This window comes from Mus caroli, chromosome 1, assembly GCF_900094665.2.
Source record: "Mus caroli chromosome 1, CAROLI_EIJ_v1.1, whole genome shotgun sequence".
Classification (NCBI taxonomy): domain Eukaryota; kingdom Metazoa; phylum Chordata; class Mammalia; order Rodentia; family Muridae; genus Mus; species Mus caroli.
Window position 1 is genome coordinate 123626109 of NC_034570.1, and position 22805 is coordinate 123648913.

At 50.5% G+C, this 22805-nt stretch overlaps 1 protein-coding gene across 6 annotated transcripts in view; it reads right to left on the reverse strand.

The window, feature by feature from the left end:
* Mfsd4a (major facilitator superfamily domain containing 4A) overlaps window positions 1–22805 on the reverse strand; it is a 48633-nt gene that overhangs the window by 20670 nt on the left and 5158 nt on the right. For all 6 annotated transcript variants that reach the window (XM_029475136.1, XM_029475123.1, XM_029475119.1 and 3 more), the window contains exons 2-9: window positions 19031–19229; window positions 17349–17600; window positions 13662–13827; window positions 13152–13267; window positions 11987–12160; window positions 6679–6826; window positions 1643–1713; window positions 76–196 (exon numbers count right to left, since the gene is read on the reverse strand). In XM_029475136.1, the coding sequence (XP_029330996.1) occupies window positions 76–196; window positions 1643–1713; window positions 6679–6826; window positions 11987–12160; window positions 13152–13267; window positions 13662–13827; window positions 17349–17600; window positions 19031–19229 (1247 nt within the window). The remainder of the gene's footprint in view (window positions 1–75; window positions 197–1642; window positions 1714–6678; window positions 6827–11986; window positions 12161–13151; window positions 13268–13661; window positions 13828–17348; window positions 17601–19030; window positions 19230–22805) is intronic.

Consider the following 22805-nt stretch of genomic DNA (forward strand, 5'->3'; position numbering starts at 1 on the left):
TCCGATGGTTAGGATCCCTCTCTTCCCCCGCCCTCCTGTTTCTCCCGTCTGTGTAGAAACAAAATTTCTTCTTACCTGATGAGAGTTCAGGGTGTATCCTGTGGAAAAACAGGAGCAAGATGTAGAAGATAAAAGCCAGGCAGCCAAAGATCACACCACAGACCAGGAAACTGTAACTGCCCTGGGCCTGAAAGATCTGCCAGAGAGGAACACAGCAGCCATTAAAATCCCACCTGGCAGTGCATGGGAAAAATGGCTGCCTTGGGCCCTTGTCAGCTTCTCAGTCAAGTTGGGGCCATCCTACCAGATACAGGAATGTGGGGGAGGTCTCCCCAAAGTTACAAATCTGCCAAAGACATAAATCCTGCTGTCAACCAGGGTTGGACCTGTCTATATGTCATATACTCTTTCAGCCCTGCGTTCTAAAACTTCCTGGAAGACACCATGTGATCATTGACATTTCAAACATGTAAGATGTTTCTATACCTGTAAGCCTAAGTGGAACTCTGGAGAAGTGTGTGTGTGTGTGTGTGTGTGAGAGAGAGAGAGAGGGGGGGGGGAGAGGGAGAATCATCTTTTAACTTTTTATTATGAAATTTAAAATATGTCAAAGTAGAAAATAGAACTTTCGTAGGCCACCAACTTAAGAAATCACACCATGTCAAGTATGGTGGCTCACGCCTTTAATTGGGGGCTCTCTGAGTGAGTTACCCGATAGCCAGGGGGCTGCACTGAGAAACCCTGTCTTTAAAAAAAAATAAAAGAAAGAAAGAAGGAGGGAGAGAGGGAGGGAGGGAGAGAGAGGAGAAAGGAGAGAGGAGAGAGGAGAGAAGAGAGGAGAGAGGAGAGAGAGAGAGAGAGAGAGAGAGAGGCAAGTAGGCAAGCACACCATATCAGACCCCAGAGAGAGCATTTCAATGTATCCAGAATGTGACCCTTCCTCTCTCCATCTGGCTGGAAGGAGAGAAAGGAGGCTTCAGTGGCTATGAGAGCACTGTGGGGGACGATACAACACAGGCTCTGCTTCATTGCTGGCTGTTACTAAAGCCAGCTGACCTAGGGCAAGCTGCTAAGTTTATTTATGTCTCAGGATTCTATGCCGTGAAAAGACTGGCATCTGTGTTGCCGTAGTCAAGGAAAGTAATGCTGGTTTTAACTTTTGACTTTCTGGGAAACAAATGTAACACAGTCATGTTGAAGGAAAGCTAGGGAGTGGTCAGGGCAGGCACTGGACATGAATGGGGTCCTGGGTAGTATTGCTATAGACTGGGAGACATGGATTTGGGCAGGATGCATTAGGAACACTGCCGGCATCAGGGCACTCCAACTAGGCTTTGAGGGCCAACACCATTCCTATGGGGCCCCCCTGGCCCCAGGCCCAGACAGCCCTGTTTGCTTTGGATTCATGCATTTGGTCATAAAGGTCTCCACATCCCACCTTCAGAGACCTGGCTTTTGAGTCTGGCTGGCTTAGGAAGGGAAGCAGCTAGCCCCAGCCTGGTGGGTTCTTCAAGCTATGCGGAACCCAGGAAGTGACTGCTTAGACTTAAAGGTGCTGGGTATATCTTCTCACCTGCTTAGAGGAGTACTCCCTGACNCCCCCCCCCCCACAACACACACACACCCAGAGGACCCCACCTACCAAGCCAACCAGCATCTGCAGGACCATCTCGCCAATGCCTGCCCCAGTCACCAGCACTGTGGTCGCACAACCTAGCCAAATGAGAAGGGAAGGTTGAGTGAGAGCAAGCTGAGGATGTAGGAGTGAGCTGTCAGAGTCCAGAGCATTCTGGGCTGCCTCTGGAAGGTGTAAGCGACCACCATGGTGTAGGGCATGTGGGACCTTGTTACCAAACAAGCATAAGACTAGTAAGGCTGAATGAGCTCCAACCCCAGGGAATCTCAGAGTTGAAGACAGCAGGAGTGGAGCCGTTCCCCTCCCGGCCTCTACCTGCTCTGGAATGTATAACCACCGCACTCTACTGAGGACCATGGGCACTGGGTCATGTAGCATGAACACCTGGAGTTCTCCGTGCTAATGAGGTATCTAGAGAAGCCCAGGGTGTTCAGCCAATGAGATTCCCTTCCCGGACATTCCTTCCCCCAAAAGGTATTTAATCCCTGGTTCACCTGAGTAAGTGTATACATTCATATCTACCGTCAAATAAAGCGGTATGAACAAGCAAGGAGCCTTCATTAAAGATGTCTGTGGGGAAGGCCTTCATCTTAAAAAGCATCATCTAGACTCCAGAGGAAGGCCTTCTCCTTTAGCCTCTTCTTACTCTCACTCTGAATCAGGCCTAGTCCCGGACTCTACCTTTCCCTTCCTGCCCGGTGCGTGGATGCTCTAAGGAGAAGCATGGAGCGGGTACCCATCCTGACTCCCAGTGGTATGCCGACAGCACCCAGGTACACGGAAGACTGGGAACTCCAGCATTCATCCCAGAATCCGCTATTTCCCCTTCTGGTCTGTCGAAGGAAAGCACAGACCGTGGACCACTGGTTTTAGACTTTGTTCTGCCTTCTTCTGACAGGGTGCCAGTGGCGTTCGGAGCACCCCAGTGGAGAAGCAGGGTGCAGTATGACACTGCGAGATTCTAAGACACTTTGGACTTTGATCTGTGACAACTTTGGGACTGTTTCTATTCTATTGTTTATATGTCTCTTGTTCTTAAACCTTCAATCATTCATAGTTATATAGCCTGGCATTTGGGGCTCTTCTCAGTCTGACCACGGCCTGCCTTTCCAGAAAGCTCTCCTGAGACCTTCAGAGCCTAAGCTTAGCATCAGATATGGAATCTAAGGCCAGTTATAATACCCCTTGCCATTTCCACTTCGGCATGACTTGTGGCTTCTCTAGAGTGCTGACCCAGGATGGTTCTTCAGGACAAGTCTAAATGCTTTATGTGCTTTTGCAGGGTCATCTTTCACACTGCTGGCTCCTGAGCTACCTTTCGGTTAGGATAAACTGTGATCACAGCCTGTGTCATGGCCTGTCTCTGAATGGTCCATTACCAGCCTGCTTAAGATTCTCCTTCCAGCCGGGCGTGGTGGCGCACACCTTTAATCCCAGCACTCGGGAGGCAGAGACAGGTGGATTTCTGAGTTCGAAGCCAGCCTGGTCTACAAAGTGAGTTCCAGGACAGCCAGGGCTATACAGAGAAACCCTGTCTTGAAAAACCAAAAAAAAAAAAAAAAAAAAAAAAAAGAAAAGATTCTCCTTCCAACAGTTTATGTGTTGTGTCTGAGTTTAGATTTCCTTTGGGAACATCTTCCACAGTCCCTACACCTGGAATGCAGCTTTTCCTCTAGCCCTAACTATTCCTGTTCCCACACAATCTGACCCCATTAGCTGACAGCCTTCCTTCTCCACCAGACAATAATCTAGGAGGGTTACTGTCCCCCCACCCCACCCCCCGGTTCCCTGGCACACACCAGAGTGTATCAGTAGTACTGTGGCCAAAGTTTGCACACCTACTGAAGGCTGTACTTCCTTCTTTCTGTCTCCCTCAAGCCAGTCCCTATCCTGCCTGTGCTCGAACTGTGTCCCTTGCTCTGACACATCCTCCCTCAGCAGCTTTCCCTATCCTCCCTCCATGGCTCTCCCCATCCTCCCTCAGCAGTTCTCCCCATCCTCCCTCCATGGCTCTCCCCATCCTCCCTCCACAGCTCTTTCTCCATCCTCCCTCCATGGCTCTTTCTCCATCCTCCCTCCATGGCTCTCCCCATCCTCCCTCTGTGGCTCTCTCCCCATCCTCCCTCAGCAGCTCTCCCCATCCTCCCTCAACAGCTCTCCCCATCCTCCCTCAGCAGTTCTCCCCATCCTCCCTCCATGGCTCTCCCCATCCTCCCTCTGTGGCTCTCTCCCCATCCTCCCTCAGCAGCTTTCCCCATCCTCCCTCTACGGCTCTCCTTTACCCACTGTTTCCTCAGTCCAGGGAAGCTCACATCTCATCAGATTTCTAGATTGAACACTGCCCACTCCCATCTCTGAATTCCAAGGGCTCCCATCTGTTCTGTACATTGTTTTGAGACACCCCAAGATCCTTCTGTGTACATCAGGGATGGTGCCACAAACTTAGAGGGAGGGAGGCCTGTGGAGCTGCCAGGGATGCCAATCAATGCAGAGTTTTACATTTCTCCCACACAGAGCGTTCCTACAGGATCAGCATTTGGTTTGGGGCAGTTTCTGTGGTGCTAGGGAGCAAAGCCAGAGCCTTCCACATGAAGTCCTCTTTCTCCTCCCCTTTCTCCCACCTTCTCTTCTTCCTTCTTCATCTTCCTCTTCCTTCTTCTTCCTCCTCTCCCTTCTTTTTTGAGATCAGGTCTTACTATGTAGCCCTGGCTGGCCTAGAATTTGTGGAGATGTGGCTGTGTCTGCCTCCCAAATGTTATTAGTATTACAGGTGTGAGCCACAATGTGACAGACAAGAAAACTGAGGCTCTGGGGCTGGAGAGGTGGCTCAGTGGTTAAGAGCACTGACTGCTCTTCCAGAGGTCCTGAGTTCAATTCCCAGTGTGATGGTTTGTATATCCTTGGATCAGGGAGTGGCACCATCTGAAGGTGTGGCCTTGTTGGAATGGGTGTGTCACTGTGGGTGTGGGTATAAGATCCTCACCCTAGTTGCCTGTAAGTCAGTCTTCCACTAGCAGCCTTTGGATGAAGACATAGAACTCTCAGCTCCTCCTGCACCATGCCTGCCTGGATGCTGCCATGCTCCCACCTTGATGATAATGGACTGAACCTCTGAACCTGTAAGCCAGCCCCAATTAAATGTTGTTTTTTATAAGACTTGCCTTGGTCATCATGTCTGTTCACAGCAGTAAAACCCTAATACACCCAGTAACCACAGGGTAGCTCACAGCCATCTGTGATAGGATCTGATGCTCTCTTCTGGTGTGTTTGAAGAGAGCTACAGTGTATTCATATACATAAAATAAATAAATTTTCATTTAAAAAAAGGAAAAAAGAAAACCAAGTCTCAATGAGAAGAAATTATGTAACTTGGGGTCATAGACCTGCAAATATGGAGGTATGCTTGTGCTTATGATGACCTCAGAGCCTACATACTCTTTGTCCCTTTCTGGGAGTGTATTGGAGAGGACATACCCTAGGTACAGAAGCTGTGAGATGGGTCATATAGCAGGGACAGGCCTAGTCAGTGGAGAACAAAGAAGAGAACACCCTTTTCCACGGAGATCAGAGATACTTCCTGGAAGGGCATGGGGTGGGGATGGAGGTGGTGGAGTAGTTGGAGGCAGTCCAGAACAAGTGTGGCTGTGGCCCAAAGCATGGTGGCTCAGAGTAACTTCTGTGTCATCAAGGAACTCCGAGCAGTTGTGTGGCTAGACTGCAGCTCTGAGAGGCTCTAGAGAAAAGGAGCTCCCTACTGGTGCAGAAGCCAGCTGGGCTTCAGAGGACCCTCTGCAGCAGCTTGGAGAGTGACCTTGTGACGTCCTCACACCTAGATCCCATCAGAACAGGCCACCTCTCCACTCAGAGGAGCCTGGGCCCAGGGTGTGGTATGGAACCACAGGGGGTCATAAATGCTCAGTGGGTCAGACAAGACTGAAGGGAAACAAGTCCAGACCTATGAAAGCACAGGAGGGGACTGGATATTGGACAGTCCAGCACTGTTAAATATGCCAAGCAAGTAAATGATGAGAAAGGAAGGTTGACTGTAGCCCCAGACCATGGGGAGTGACAGGAAGATGGAGCTGAGTGATCATCCAGCAGACTTGCCATACTGGCACATCAGCTCGTCTCTCAAGACTGACATGGGGGGTGGGGGTGGGGGAGAAGGCTGGAGAGATGGTTCAGCGGTTAAGAGCACTGAAGGCTCTTCCAGAGGTCCTGAGTTCAACTCCCAGCAACCACATGGGACAGCAACACAACCATCTGTAATAGGATCCGATGCCCTCTTCTGGTGTGTCTGAAAACAGCTACAGTGTACTCACATACATAAAATAAATAAATCTTAAAAAAAAAAAAAAAAAAAAAAAAACCAAACAACCCTGACATGAGGGCCCTGTTTCGCACTTAGCTGACTCCTGAAAGTCTGAGTGCCTCTGGGATGAGCTGGGGGAAGGGACCGTGTGTCCTGTGTCCCCTGGGCATGTCATGTTCTCAGTAGCACACAGATGTGTTCTCAGGATGGGTGCTGACACTGGCTGATGCTGTTTCTGCCCTCACTTCCGTCATGGCCAGGGCTGCTCCAGAATCATAGGCTAAAAGAATTTTCCCTGATTTGAGATGCAGTTCAGCTGTGTGTTGAACCCACTCAGGGGATACAGAAGCCAGAAACTTGAAGACGCTTGATACTTTGACTTATTGACCACACGAATTGTTTTTCTTCTAAGTTACAGTCCAGACACCATGACAGCCAACATTAGTTAGTTGTAGATCCATAAACAGTACCGCAACATCATGAAGAAAGAAGGAAATGGATAAGGAAGCCACAAGACTTCCCTGAGGCCTGCGAGGACACATGCAGGACACACAGCCATGGACAGGACATCCATGACCACACATGGCTGTCCCGAACCATGCCAGGAGGTGTTTTGATTTTCCTGGTAAAGAGAAAGCCCAGACCTGGAACACTCCAGGAAGCTGGGGGCAGGAGAGGAAGTGTCCACCCGCGGCAGGAAGCATGCTCTTGTGTTTCCTCTGACACTTACCTTTATACTGGAGGATGTCTTCAGTGTAGGCTAGCATACTGGGGAAGGTGCTACTGAGAAACAGCCCCAGGCTTGCGGTCCCCACAAACAGGAAGATGACATTGTAGGAGAAGATGAGCAGCATCAGGAAGGTCACCACCACTCCCACCTGTCACAGCAGAGGCAGAGGCAATTAGAGAGGGCACAAGGCTCCGGGCATCTCAGAGAAAGGGACGCTCACTCGGGCAGGGGCATCCTTGCTGGCGCGGGAGAACGGTGTGGTCCATGCGCCACCATGTGGTCTCACTGATACCTGCACGGTTCCTAGTTTGGGATCTAGGAGGTCTAGGGAGTTGAGCCTCCCGGCACCTATCTATGTACAGCTGCACCCTCCCACCCCAACACCCAGTAAAACCTGAGCAAATGAGCACTGAGGGTCCCCAACGTCTTCTCTGAATCCAGGTCATCTACATTCCCTCTCCCGATGGTGGAGGTGGGCGGTCTAACACCCCACTCTTCCGTTCTCTTCCTCTGACACCCAAGTTCTAGTGTCCAGAGTGAGAAAGCCATGAGCCAGCAGGATGGGTGGTGGACCTTGGTTTCCTACTCCCTGGGAATTCAACACAAGCACCCAGGAGGATCAGTGGCTATGGCAACCAGCTTGGGGCTCCTTAGATTTGACTTAAATCCCACTGGAAAAACCCTAGAAGATTGTGGTCCATGCGCTGGAGCTAACAAATCGCCAGCTCAGATCGACTGCTCAGATCTCTGTGGCTCAGCAAGGTCCCTACCTCACAGGCAGAATTTTGCTTAAATAACCCAGTTTTTAAGCTCTTTTTAAAAAAATGTTTTTTATGTAAGCATTGAATGATTTTTACATAAACCACAGCTGGGAAGAAACCAGAGCCGTACAAGGCTTAGAGTCTGCAGCCCCCACTGCAGGTCCTAGCTGCATGCCTCCCAGCTGTGGAGCCCTGAAGTCGCTGTCTCCATGAACCCTACATTCTTATCTTTACACCAGTAGTTACTGTGAGGTCTCAAACCAGGGGCAAATCTCTGAGGTGCTTATTTCACATATCAAATCGAACTGACCACCAGGTTCTCCCAGCATCCCTCAGTCCCTGCCTGTCACAGAATACATGGATGGCATACCCTACTCTCTACCCTAAACTTCTCCAGCTCAGGGGCTGGGGTGGCCTCCCCAGCTGCCCTTCCTATATAATCCATACATTTTGGTTACATGATCTCTTTTTGGTCTACCCTTTACTCTCCTGGCCTCTTGGTCTGGCTCTCCCTTCTTCTCTCCCCCAACCCCTCACATGGCTCAGGGTCATGTTCATTCTGGACTCTTGCAGATGTCCCTGCCTCTGTAAACCTTTCCTCTACCATACCTAGGAATAGTGCCTGCCCACCTTCCTTCCTTCCTTTCTTTCTTTCTTTCTTTCTTTCTTTCTTTCTTTCTTTCTTTCTTTCTTTCTTTCTTTCTTCCTTCCTTCCTTCCTTCCTTCCTTCCTTTAGAACACTTACCCTGGGCACCCAAGGCCCTGGGTTTGATCCCCAGAGCTACAAAACAGAAAACATTCCAGGTAAATATCTGCATATCTGTTTCTAGGAAAATATGTACACAGACCTAAACATCACAAGTAGTCCAAGAACCTACAAGGACTGGGTAGGCTGAAAGAAAGGGACCTTCAGAGAGTCACAGCAGGTCTTGGGGGATTTTGCTCACACTGGAAGAGGGAGGCTAGTGACTCCAGCACAAGAGCCTCACTAGCTCTGCCTCGAGATCTCTCAGAAGGGATGCATTCTAGAATCACCCCCAGACTCACCCTTCCTGCCCTAGGACGGTCACCAAGAAACGGTGGCTGAAGATGAACACACCCCTTCTCCCTGGAGAGGTAACTTGAAGGATGTCTTTTATAGTAAAAATATAAGGCAGTGGGCCATGATGGTGCACGCCTGTAATCCTGGGGCTTAGGCGTCTGAGGCAGGAGGTCTAGGAATAGAAGCCTGAGCTGTATAGTAAGATCTTACCTCAAACAAAACCAGGAAAGCAGGGGCTGGAGAATAACTCAGTGACAGAGCACTGGCTGCTCTTTCAGAGGACATGGGTTTGAATCCCAGTACCTACATGATGGCTCACAGTCATCTATAACTCCAGTATCAGGAGGTTTGATGCCCTCTTCTGGCCTCTGTGGGCACCAGGCATGCAAGAGGCACACAGACAAACATGCAAGCAAAACACCCATACACAACACCCTGGAACCCACAAAAAAGTGGAAAGAGGACAAACAAACCTTCAACATTGTTCTCTTGCCTCTACACATATACCATGGTCCTTATGTGCCCCCTAACGTCACACACACACATACACATACAAATGTAATAATAATAATAATAATAATAATAATAATAGCAGAAGTCACAGATATATCTGTGGTTCCAAATACAACATATTTTTTATTTGGCAAAGATGACCCTACAGCTCTATTTATTCTTTCTTTCTCTTTGGAGCATGGCCAGAATTCTATTCTAGGGTTTCTGTCTACATCCCCATTCACTATAGCCACAAGATTCACTTGTTTCCATGCTAGGGATGCTTATTGTCCTTAAAACCATGATGTTGGTCCAGAACTCCAGACAGCATATGAAGCTGTTCTGCAGATTCAGTGTCTCTTGGACCACTGACAGTGTGATCCACACTGAACTTGGAGTTTTCTCTATGTGTCTTTCTCTGCCCATCAACTAGCTGTACATTCCATTCCTCCCTTCTCTGCTGCACACCAGATGTGTTCAGAACTTGGCTCCAGGGCCCGGTATATAGCTCAGTGGTATAGCACATCCTTAGCAGCACCAAACTCCACTCCCCACCCCAAAGACTCAGCTTCACCTGTAACTCAGGAACAAAGCAGGTATTGTTGCTGAAGTCTGCTGGACATTGATGCCACTTAACAAGAGATGCTGAAAACCATTCCGGCCCAATGGTGGCCCAATGGAACTCAGAACTCAGAAGCTGTGAAAGCCTATGACTAGCTCCAAGTGCCTCCTTGGGTCCTTCCACCTAGCTATAAGGAGCTGTGTTTGTCAAGGTGGTGGAGCCTCTGGGACAGAGCACATCAACCTGATGACCAGGAGGAAGGAGGTGATTGGTGGGTTGGGGGAAACCCACAGGGTGCTCAGCTGCTGCTGGTCACTGATTAAGGCCTAGTGTGAAGAATCTCAGAGGACTGGAGATGTCATCAAAGATGACTTTTAAGCACAAGAAGTGACCAGATGAAATACTCAGCTCTAAGGAGCAAAACATTTCTCTGTCGTCATTTGGATTTCAGAAGGCCTGCAGATAAAGGCTTGGTCTTTAGTTTGTATATGCTTGGACTGGGAGTGGCACTATTTGGAGGTGTGGCCTTGTTGGAGTAGGTGTGCCACTGTAGGCTTGGCCTTTAATACCCTTGTTCTAGCTGCCTGGAAGTCAGATTTCTCCTAGCAGCCTCCAGATGAAGATGTAGAACTCTCAGCTCCTCCTGCACCATGCCTGCCTGGATGCTGTCATGTTCCCACCTTGATAATGGACTGAACCTCTGAACCTGTAAGCCAGCCCCAATTAAATGTTGTCCTTATGAGAGATGCCTTGGTCTTGGTGTCTGTTCAGAGCAGTAAAACCCTAACTAAGACAAGGGTCTTGTCATAGCTGCTTTAACCTATCTGTGGGAGGACCCTGTGTGTGTGTGTGTGATCCTTAGGTCACTGGAGGCATGCTGATGAAGGGACTGTGCTGCTTCCCCTCTGTCCTCTTTCCTGGCTTATGATGACATTAATGACATGCCCAGCCCTACTCCAGTCTTTGCTATCCAGTATTGCATAACTAGATCTTAGACTAGCATACCCCAGAGTGAGAGCCAGAGTAACCCTTTTCCCTTTATAATCACCTTAAGCAGTCACTGTACCGATGGATATGGTCCTTGCATCCTGTTTCCTCCACCCAGGAAGGTCCTGGCCTCACTGCCAATGAACCATCAGGGAGTCTTTCCGTTTAGCTCCGCCCTCATCCAAACCCCTCCCCTCCTCAACTTTTCTGCACTGTCTCCCTGACTAAAACCAGAAGCATTTTATTTACTTATTTACTGTTTATTTATTTAGAGACAAATTCTATGTAGCCCAGACTGACCTTGAACTCAATCATCCTGTCTCCCCTCCCCACAAGTGCTAGGATTGTAGGGGCCCACTGCCATTATACCTAGCTGAGAAGTCTCCCTCTTTTCCTTCCTTCCTTCCTTCCTTCCTTCCTTCCTTCCTTCCTTCCTTCCTTCCTTCCTTCCCTCCTTCTTTCCTTCCTTTCTTCCTTCCTCCCTCCCTCCCTCCCTCTTCCTTCCCCCCTCCCTCCCCCCTCCCTCCCTTTCCTATGAATGGGTGTTTTGCCTGCATATATGTGCACCACATCCACACAATGCCTGAGAAGGATAGAAGAGGGTGTCGGGTACCCTGGAATTGGATTTACAGTTGTGAGCCATCATATGGGTGCTAGCAATGGAACCCAGGTCCTCTAGAAGTGCAGCCAATGGGCCATCTCTTCAACTTGGGAAGTGTTTTCTTACTGTGAATTTCCTAGAACAGTAGTGAGTTCTCCATCCCTGGAGGTATTTTAACATACACTGATGGGTGTGTCACAGAAGTGACACACTGATGGGTGTGTCACAGAAGTGATCCAATCCTTGGTGGGAGGTCGAATTAGGTGTACCCGAGGGATTCTGTAATCTGGAGTCCTTTGTCACAGTGACATAGACAAACATCAGACACAGATCTTAATCCATACTTGACCCAGACCTTGCTCTCAGCCAAGCCAGTTCCTTTGCCTGGCTGCAGGCTAGTCTGGCCATCTGAGAATCTCCTGGAGAGCTGCCAAAGGCAAATCTCCAGTCAGGCCAGGTGCACTGACGCCAGCACCTTGCTCCGCTGGCCACAAGGCTCCAAACAGCTGGATGCTTTGAGAAAGGCAGGAGAACCAAAGCTGAGACCTCCATCCCTCCTAATCCTTGTAGATGTAGCTGGGGTCTGCTTTCCAATCCATTGTAATCACCCTTGGTCCCTTCTGGTCAAGCTTTGAAGGATGGAAAATCAAAGGCCCAGACAGGGAAGGGACCTTTCCAAGGCTACACGAATAGGCTCCTCATCCGTAGTCTCCATCTTTCCTGTGCCAGTATCCCACTGCTCCATTTCTGTCTCCTTACTGTTCAGGCAGAATACGGTCCTGAACAAATGTCTCGGGCAGTGGTAAAGCCCAAATGACAGATTCTGTTTCTAAGAAGGAAAAGGAGGCCACTTGTCCACTTACCACATTGATGAACACCATGGTGGCTGGCCTCATTCTTGAGGAGACTGGGATGGAGATGAACCTGCCCAGAGTGATGAAACCCCAGAAGAGGCTAGGGAGGTAACCAGCTGACTTGTGTCCAATAGAGAGCGGCTTCTCCACAGCATAGCTGTACACAAAGGCCGAATAAGCACCCTGTGGAGAGTGAAGAGAGAGCAACCTTCACTCAGAACACTACTGCCTCAGCTGGGGCAGGAGTGGGGAGGGCAGCAGAGGCCAACTAGTCCTGTCACTAGTGGCTCAGCCCAAGATGCCCCAGGAGCTAAGATCACATGGTACACTCACTCCCAAGCTGAGGACAGAATGGCTGCCATGGCGGCACCTGGGATTTTGCTGGTCCCCATGGGGTTCCCCACAGGGCCTGAACAGACAGGCGTGGCTAGAAAGAAAGGAGCTTAACCTCTTATTTCACAGATGAAGGAAACAGAGGAGACAGGTCCAAGTGAACTAGGTCTGCTATGAGCTGGGGGCGTGTGAATAGAGCCTTCTCTTAGGACTGTTCCTCCTTCAGCAGTCAGTCACTCAGCCATGCAAGACTGCCCTAAGTTAGGAGACTTCAGGAAAGGATTCTAAAAAGAGTAACAGAGGCCACCCACTGAATGGACACCTGGCCTGGAATGTGGCTTGTTTGTGACATTAGCTTGCAAAGCCCCATTTGTACCACATGCCAAGAAGCCGAGTACCCCAGAGTTCATAGAGTGTGGCCTCTCACAGAACAAGAGGGCTGCAAGCTTTCAAAAAAAAGTGGGTCACAGCCGGGTATGGTGCATTTGGGAGAATGAAGAGTTCAAAGCCAGCCGAGGCTACATTCTACCCTGACCCAAACAAAGCAAAGCAACCAAAACTGAAAAAGCTTGGGTCACATAGAGTTGGGAACAAGACACCAGACAGACCCCTTTCTAGAATCAACAAAATAAAATCAATGGCGAGGACAGAGGAGTCCTGACTCTAGGGCTGCGAGCCCTGTGGGGGATGGGCGGGACACTGGTTCACTGCACTGCAGTGAAGTTTATGTGCAATGCAATGTCCCTGCGGACCTCCATGTGCTTCTGTCCCCTTGCAATTCCAGACTTGGGTAACAGGGTAGAGGCCTCTCAGTAGAGCGTGCCTTCGGAGGAAGGCTCACCATCATCCCGTCTGTCATGAACAGGACCAGAGCTGCCGTGATGTGGATGGCGAAGAAAGAGCACGGGGCTCCCCGGAAGTTCTTCCTCTGGCAGCAGCTGAACAGGTCCTCCTGCCCTGAAGGAGGCACAGAACAGCAGGGCCGAATCAACCTCTGCTCCCTGTCCCCTGTTCACCCAGTCTGGACAGTCCCAACAGGGGCTGCTTGCTGCCTTCACCTCCTCTAGCTTCCAGGAACCTGTGAGGAACAGCCACTGTTCTTTGCCCTCTTTTGGTGGAACTAAGGATCACAGAGATCAAGAGACCCTCCCCTTAAAGGTAACCCAGGAAGAGTGGGTAGGATGGAGGCTCTGCATGCCCTTTTCATTCTTTTGACCAGCTGGCTCCATCACTTACCTCAGAGTCTGCCAGGACCAAAGATTGTTTCTCACCACTAGCCCTAGGGTCTAGGTTCATCTTCTGGGTGTCCTAGGACACTAAGGCAGCCAGAATAGATTACAAGAGCACGCACCTGAGTGTGGCTGAAACTTGGGGGCAAGTGAGGAGGTGTCTTCCTTCTCAGCAGGCCGGGTCTCCAGTGCAAGCTCATCCGCAGACAGGAGCAGTGGCTTCCTCTGGGCGCAGGTCAGCAGCCGCTCCTTGGACAGCAGGAACAGAACAGCCAGGGGCACTGGGAGCTGAGGGCAGTAGAGGGTCAGGAGGGCCTGGCCTGCTATATTTGGACCATGCTGCAGGCTCCCAGTCCAAGGTGTCCACCTCGCCAAAAAGTCTTTGCCGGCCCAGAAGCCAGGCGTGTGGATACCACATAGGCTTGGTGCGAGCACTGCTGGCCCTGGCCACACCCATTCTCCACAGGTGATAGAGAAGCCTTTCAAAGCCTGCACTCGCAAGGGTCTTCTGCTACTGCTAGGCCGGGTGCTGGGTGATTACCACTCTTTTTCCCAACACTACTGTCACAGCTCTATAAAATGTGATTGGGGGTGTGTCTCGAAAGATGGCTCAGTAGTTAAGAGCACTTCCTCTTCTTGAAGAGAGGACCTGGATTCAGTTCCCAGGACCCAAGTGGTGTTTCACAACTGTCTGCAATTCTAGTTCCAGGGGATACAACACTCTTTTCTGGCCTATACAGTCACCACGCATACACAAGGTACACTTATATGCAAATAAAATACTTATACAGCTCATATAAGTTTTGAAAATGCAATCAGGAGGCAGAGGATATGGTTCAGTGGATTTGCCTAGCCCGGATTTTATCTCCAATATTACCAAGGGGTGGAAAAAAGGTACTGAAAAGATTTTAATCCTATTTTTCAGATAGGGCAAATGGGGCTCCAAGTTATTATACAGCAACACACTATTAGAACTGAAAGAGACTAGGGAGGTAAACTGGGCACTCAAGGGAGTGCAGGGTCCCCACCACACAGCTAGCACTGACATTCATTCTGGCCTGCATGTCCCTACCTCTGAGCTGCTGAGGTGATGGTATATCTGCAAAGGGTACTGAGCTCTGGTAGGAGCTCAGTGACTAAGCTAGAAAGCACAGGCACCGGTTAGCGCCTATTCCCCCTCCCGCTGCCCAGCTCTCTGCTCTTCACACTGAGCCACTCAGTCCCAACAGTGCTCTTTAGACCAACAGAAGACTCCTCCCACTTTAGAGGTTGCCTGGAGAAGCAGCCACTAGGCTTCCCTCAGGTATCCCTGCCCAGGCCTAACCACCTTCACTGCCACGAAGTTCTTTATCAGGTCTAACTGCTGTCCTTCCTGCTTGGGCTGTAACCTGCCTCCTTTGCTTAGAAAGGAGCAGAAGGCCAGTGAGCCACCAGAAAGTTCCGGAAATGCTCAAGGGTGGCCATAAATGGGCCAGGCAGGAATGGAAGCCAAACAGACACCCAACCTGGCTGTGCATTGCTCTTAAGGAGCCCCTTGAAATCCCTAAGAAAGCCACCCAAGCCCATGCTGACACCTCCCTGTGTTGATCATGAGAGAGGCCCTTTCCACACTCAAAGCCAGTCAAGGGCACAGTTAGGTGCGGGGGCCACATACCTGGAGTCTCAGCTACTCAAAAGACAAGAGCATAAGATCAGCCAGGTGTGGGGACACAGTGTGGTCCCATTTTACGGTTTACAACCACTGAGTCAAGTTCAAACAGCCCTTGGTAGCTGTAATGCCACACACAGAGCCCTGCATGGCAAGAGACCTGTGTCTCTGCACTGGGGGGGGGGGGGAGTCTAAGCCTTATGGGGGAAGACTCCGCCCTTCCCCCAGTAACTGGGGGAACAGGAAGCACACATAGAGGTTTCAGCAACAGAAAGCCTGAGGGAAGGCCAAGGGGAAACTGGAGGCCTTTCCAGGGAGGTGGTGAAGGGAGAGGCTTCGTAGCAGATTGGCTGGCAGGAACACCCAGCTTTTATAGGAATCCCATTCAGGGACACCAGTGCCACCCTGAAAGCCAGCCAAATGCCGGGCAGGGCAGGTGTGTATGTGTGAGAGCATAAGGAAGTGGCTGCACTCACTGCTGGATTCCTTCAGTGGTTGGCTACTTCCGGTCAGACACAAACAAATAAGGCAAGTCCCAGGAATCCTGTAGCAAGCAGCCCCTCCAGTCTGGACCTTAGTGGGGAGAACAGACCCTGGACCTGTGCAGAGAGAGCTTCCTGCCTGCCGAGCCCTAGCATTGAGGCCGAAGAGCTGGGACCCTTCCCTTAGCAAGAACCCCTTAGAGGACCCAGGTTCAAAGCTGCCGTGATCCAAAATGGTGGCCACTGGCCTGAAAGAGTCAGAGGAAAGGGAAAGGGAAAGGGAAAGGGAAATCTTGCTGAGGGTCTCACTGTCTTCCCAACCCTACTTAGGAATAGGGCTGTGGGATTGGAGGCAGTGGGCCTCTGCTGAGACTCGGCCTCTCTCCAGCTCCTTATCAGGACCTCAGGGAGGTGAGACATCCCTCAGCATGCCTAATACAACTCTGGAGGGTACTTAGGGCCCTTTCACGACTGTATGTATTCTTTTGTGGCACCTCAGTAGCCAGCTGCCTCTAGAGGACCAGGTAGGCCTACTACAGGGAGGCCCTGGGTCAAAGTAAGTGCCACACAGACTCTCTGTCCCCCAGCCAGGCTATTGGCCCCCTGGAATATCCTCATTTCCAGCCCCCTGATGGGTCAGAGCCAGGAGGAGGCAATTAAGGTAGTCTGAGCTGTTATTCCCAAGCCTGGTGGGTAAGGAGGTTCCTAGACTCCTCTCTGCTTCACCTGGGTTAACATGGGATTCTCTTGTGTTACAGAGCCCTGGAGGTGTCTAGATAGAAGCTAGAGTCAGTGTTGACTTGGCCAGATGCACAAAGGGGGCCTGAGGATCTAAGCTGGTCAGAGTCAGGGCTCTCTGCCCTGTTTCGTTTCTTGTTAACTTGACACAAACTGGTGTCACCTGGAAACGGTGAACCTAAACTGAGACAATGTCCCCATGAGATTGGCCCAAGGGCATGTCTGTGGGGCATTTTCATGAATGATGGCTGATGTGGGTAGTGTTACCCACAAGGTGGTGGGTGTAGACCACAGGTAGAACAGGTAGTCCGGGGCTGTTTAAGAAAGCAAGGTGGATAAGCCATGGGGAGTGAGGAAGTCAGCAGTGTTCCTCCCTGGCCTCTGTTTTCATTCTTGCCCTGGTTTCCCTCAGTGATGGTTTCTAAAGTGTAGGCTGGAGTAAACCTTTCCCCCCCGAGTTGTTTTTGGTGTGTGTTTTATCATAGTCACAGATCCAAACTAGGACAGTCTCTCTGCTGTTTCTACCACAGGCTTATCTCTCCAAGGTAGCAGGAACACAAGGAGCAAGTTTACTCTAGAGCCCGTTTACCCCATCAGTGATGAAGTATCCTAGAGAAGCCGCCACCTTCCTTGGCCTCTTGGCCATGGAGGAAAAGGTCTGTTTCTCCACAAGCCCTCAGAGATCTTGGAAGCTGACCCTGATTTTTCACTGTGTAAGTTATGACCACAGCCCTTTGTTTCTTCAGAACTGCTAACTTGGAGTCACAGTGAGGGATATGATATGATGTGATTCCTACAGGCCATCTCTCCCTCCTGTCTGCATACAGTGAACCCTGACATGTTCTGTAAGTCTGAAGATTCTGTGCTATTGACATAAACTGGGCGGTGTGCGCTGTCCCCGCCCCCCAGCTCCCAACCCCACCTGTACTAGTGACACTCACATTGATGAGAGCCATGATCCAGAAGGCATAGGATACGTGGTTCTCGGTCACCTCCTTTGGGGGCAGCCTGGGGATCGTCTGGTTTATCCAAGGCTGGGCTGCTGCGTGATGTTGGCTCAGGACCCGGGATCCATGGCTTCTGGAGGTGGCATTGGCTGTGTTATTAGCAGGAAAGCAGTTGGCCTCTGACAGGAAGGGGTCCGCAATCAGGGGGCTCAGCAGAGCACCAAGGCCCACGAAGAAATGAAGGACCTGGGAGGAGGGGATGAGCACCACTCAGCCTGGCTCAGGACTTGCATCCAGAGGGTACCACCTCCCTCCCCTTTACCTTATATCCCATCCAGGAGTCCCCTGCCTGGCCCTAGAGTTAGGAGGAAGACTCGGGAAGCAGGAGAGAGAAGGAAGAATGTCAAGGAAAGTTGTTTTTGGTGTGTGTTTTATCATAGTCACAGATCCAAACTAGGGCAGTCTCTCTGCCGTTTCTACCACAGGCTTATCTCTCCAAGGTAGCAGGAACACAAGGAGCAAGTTTACTCTGGAGCCCGTTTCACCACCCTTGATGCCTGGGATAACTGGAGTGATTGTGCCAATTCTCCCCTTTATTTCCCCAACCTTAATTCCCACTAGGACTGTCTCCTCATGGTGGTCAATTTCATCATCTTGATTGGATTAAGAAACAACTAGGGGGCTGGAGAGGTGGCTCAGCGGTTAAGAGCTGCTCTTCCAGAGGTCCTGAGTTCAATTCCCAGTAACCACATGATGGCTCACAACCATCTGTAATGGGTTCTGATGTCCTCTTCTGGTGTGTCTGAAGACAGCGACAGTGTACTTACATACATAAAATAAATAAATCTTTAAAAAATATTAAAAGAAAGAAGAAAAAGGAAGGAAGGAAGGAAGGAAGAAAGAAAGAACTAACAAAAGAGAGAAAGAGAGAAAGAGAGAAAGAGAGAGAGAGAGAGAGAAAGAGAGAAAGAGAGAAAGAGAGAAAGAGAGAAAGAAAGAAAGAAAGAAAGAAAGAAAGAAAGAAAGAAAGAAAGAAAGAAAGAAAGAAAGAGAAAAGGAAACACCTAGGGCACCAAGAACGTGCCCTCTGGGTGTGTCTGTGAGGGCATTTCTACAGAAGCTTAACTACTGAGGGAAGACCCAGACCAAATATAGGTGATACCATCCTGTCAGCTGAGGTCCGAGTCTTAATAAAAAAGAAAAAGAAAACTTCTGCTTCCTGGTTGGTGCCCAGGACCGAGCCACTCCTGATAGCATTCCCTCCCCATCATTGTGGACTGTATTTCCCTGAACTTTGAGCCAAAGTCAACTCTCCTTCATTAACTTGCTTTGTGAGGTACCTGGTAACATACACTACATGACTAGAAGGAGAGAGGAGAAGAGGCAAGAGCTGGGAGCCTCAACCCGACTCAGCCTTTCCTGAGTTAGAGAACCGTTGAGCAAGCCCTCAGCCCCACTGCCTTGCCTGGTTAGAGAACTTTTGTTAACACTGGGGTTCCTGGGAGAGGCAACAAGGCAGGCAGGGATCACCCCTGGAGAGATGAGGAAACCCAAACCCAGGCATTGGGTTACTGCTGGTGTATGGCCCAGCTAGTAACTGATCAGGACAGGCTGGGGAGGGCCTGGGGAGCACCCTGTACTTGGCCCACTACCCAGCCTCCCATCGTGTAGCTCACCTGAAGGAAGAAGGCTGAGTCCTTCTGGTATATCCTCACCAACTGCATGTTGGCCACGGTGTCGATGCAGCCCATGGCCAGGCCCGCCAGCGCTATGACCGAGGCCAATACCTTCACGTCATGGCAGAAGGGGATGACAGCAAATACCAGGGAGATGACCAGGGTAGAGGTGAAGAGGGCCCATAACGACTGGGCCAGGCTGGGCAGGGGAGAGCTGGAGTTAGCAGAGGAGCCCAGAGCCTTCCTGGAAGGCCCCTCCTCCCTGCCATTGCTTTGCTACCAGCAGAAAGGGAACTGCTCATGAGCTGTGGGTTGTAAGGAAGGGCAAGTAGCCTCTGGTCCTAAGTACAGCAATGGCTTCTCACGGCTGCTGTGAGTACACCAAATGTCACACTGGTGCACACCCAGGCCAACTAGCATGTTCTGTTGTTTATTCTCTGTAAGCAATTGTATGCAATAATATTCCTGTCCCTCTTGGGGAGGCTATTTTGAGCATCTCAAGGAAACAGTGCCATACATCTATAAATAAAGGTTGGGGAACCAGGATGAGCCTAAGCCTGGTCCTCAGCTGGGTAAGGGTGGGGTAAGGTAAGCCATGTGTGCCCTTCCCACAGGAATTGATGAGAGTTGTACTCCCACGCAAGACCAGGCTGCCAGGACCGAAGCCACAACTCAGAATTTGGTTAATTTAGCGACTCCTCTTTATGGACAGAGGTCAGGGACTATTCCTACTAAGACAGGTCTGAACAGTTCCCAGTTCAGACAGACATCAGAACAGCCCTCCCCAGGCATGCTGAGGGCTGTCCCCATGAGAGATCGATGTCAAGGTCCTGTTGGCAGGGAATTCTGCCTGATACCAAGTGCTCAGAGAAAGGATCTAAGACTTGTGTGTTTTAGGACCAGTCTACAAGCTAAGGTACTGTGTTGGGGGCAGAATTGGGCAGCAAGAAGGTTCTGGAAGTTGTGGAAGAACATCCTCAGATTATGAAAAGGGAGAGGTGGGGCAAGCCAACCTCTGAGGTTCCAGAACACTGGAAGGGAAGGAGGGCGGTCCCTAGAGATGTGGCAGGCTGTCTTTTGTCAACACTTGACTCTGGTCTCCTTGGCACACGGCCATCCCATCTCCTTGTATCTGATTAAAGCCTTTATCAGAAGAGTTCAGTTGATAGCAGTAGTTCGTTATTTTGTTATTTTTCTCATTTCCAGGCTAATCTGGTTGGGGGAGATTGACTGTTCATGACCCCTGTCTGTTCCCTCTTGGAACCTGGGGGTAGACTTGCTTCAAGGCCTGGCTTAATAGGATGGGGGGAAAGTGGCTGCAATTTGGGTGGTCTGTTCGTCTGTTCGCAGGGGACAGACTTGCAAGGGAAGCTCGAAGCTCTCTCTCCCTTGGGTCCTTTTCTGACAGTCCCCAGCCTGACTACCCAGCGGTCCTACTGTGGTGCTTGCTTGTGTTTCTACTTCCTGCTCTGTGGTGGCACACGTCATTTGCCTCTTCCTCTGGACCCAGTACAGAAGGGATACCTATCTAGGTGGAAACGGGAGACCTCTCCTTTCCACTCTCTCCTCCTCTAGCTCCTTTCCTAGTATAAGACAGACAGGCAACCTCCTGAGGACCAGCTTCAGGGATAGCACAAGGCACGACTATGTGTTCCTTCACCAACCCACCACCACCACCACCTCTCTCACCAAGTTCAGTACAAAGGCTCTCTGAGGAACTAATACATTATGTACACCCGTTATCCCAGCACTTAGGAGGCAGGAGGAGGAAGATGGAGAGGTCAGCACCAGCCCGGGCTACATAGCAAGATCATTTATCAAAAATACAAAAGAAACTAAACAATTGGGCATGAGGTGGGAGAGAGAGGCTCAGTGGGAGACTGTGTGCCTTGCGTGTGTCTAGTGGGTACCCCAGGGCTGGAGCTTGTGTGTGGTTCAATGTAGCACTCAGGCTTGCAGCAAAATCCTGAAGGATGGGACCTAAGACCAGTCAATCTGTGACAGGAAGAAACCACAGGGAGGAAGGGGAAGGAAAGGACGGGTAATGGCTGTGTTACTGTGTGCGTGAACGCCACTGGAGTTTGTTCGGTGCCGTAGACTTATTACATCTGAGAATACTAGGAGGTGGACTTGAAGCTTGTGCCCATTTGACCTATGAGTGAACCCAGGCTAGGAGGAAACAGACATGGAAAAATCCCTTCCCTATGTCTCCTGCCAGGACTTGAGCTGTGATTGGAGTCTAGGCTTGCAGCCGGAGTCTGGAAGGCTGACCCCACATTTGTTCTGGGTTCTTGGGCCAAAAAGTAGGCCAGCAGCTTTTCAGGTGCTTTAGGGCTGTGCATGGACATTCCAGAAATCCTTTAGACTAAAACATATTCATTGCCGATATTAAATGGCTGAGGTAATAATAGCCCCTTCCAGGAACATGGGTCACTAAGGATTACAGGGTAATCGTGTTGAAACTGTTTGACATCAAGGATGCGGTGGAGTGTGTGGTCAAAATACTGGGTTCAAGGCTCAACTCTGCCGGATGGCGCGACCCGTGGCAAACCACTACTCCCTATGAGCTTCCGTCTCCTCCACTCTAATTGGAGATAGCAAGTCTTCCTTCTCAAGGCCTCAGGCAACTCCTCTCCAGGGCTCAATCCTTCTTTGCAGCCCTGGGCTTCTTCAGAGTCAATGCAGGACCCAGGCTATGTGCTAGCAAGAGGTCAAGGGCCAGTGCCAACTCTAGGCATCTTCCCGCCTATCTCTGTTCCTGCTGCCATGCGCTCAGAGTGATCCCTGGAGTGATGCAGGAATGTACCAGGAAACCCACCTTCTTCCTGGTCCCACACAGTGGCACAGCTAGAGCTACAGCAGCTAGGACCTGAGAGATCTCACTTTAAAGATCAGGAAACTGAGGACTAGAGGGGAAGAGAGTGGTATACAACTGAGCCCAGGATCTTGACTCCCAGGCGAGGCAGAGACCAGTAGAGTGCCACTGGCCTATCCTCCCCTGGAACTCAGATGTGAATTTGGGTCAGTTAAAGGCATCTCTTTCCTCCAAGGCTTAAGAAACTTGCCAGCAAGCCTGATAAATGGTCAAGTTACTGATTAATGACTCCACTCAGAGTTGTAAATGTGAGTGGAGAGGAGGGACCTGCATCCTCCCTCAGGCTGGCTGTGACTATGGTGGCGTTGCCTGCTGGGCCACTTTGGCTATGTGACCTTGAGAAGGCTGCTAACCCCCTTTCAGCAAGGGTTGCCAGGTACACATGTGACCACCTTGGGGTGTCCCTGCCTTGGGCACCTGTTCTTGGCTTGCTGGTACTGTAAAAAAAAGAGGCAGGGCTGCATGGCTCCATACAGGCAGGGCTTACTTCTGCCCTCTCCACCCCCAGATGGGGTAGAATGCTGCTGAGCCCCAACTTCACACTGCCTGCCTCTGGGATAGCATATTCTCCTCAGGAACCCCCTCTCCGCAGCAGAGATGACAGGGTCTCACCTTTCTCGTGGAAAGGGCTGGAGGACAGAATGGAGTAAGTCACAGTGGGCCACCTATCAACCTCAAGGGGACAGAGAGCCCATCCTTCAAGGAACTACAATCAGTGAGCAATTTTCTCTTAGCCAATGGGGGCAAGGAAGGTTCCCTATAACACAGTTACCTCAGGCCCCCATGCTGATGCTTCAACCTGTTCATGGTCCCACGTTGGGGAGGCAGGACTGCCTGTTTGATTCAGGCTGCGGCTCACCGGGTATGTGAGAAGTGCCTTACACCCAACCTTAGGCCTGA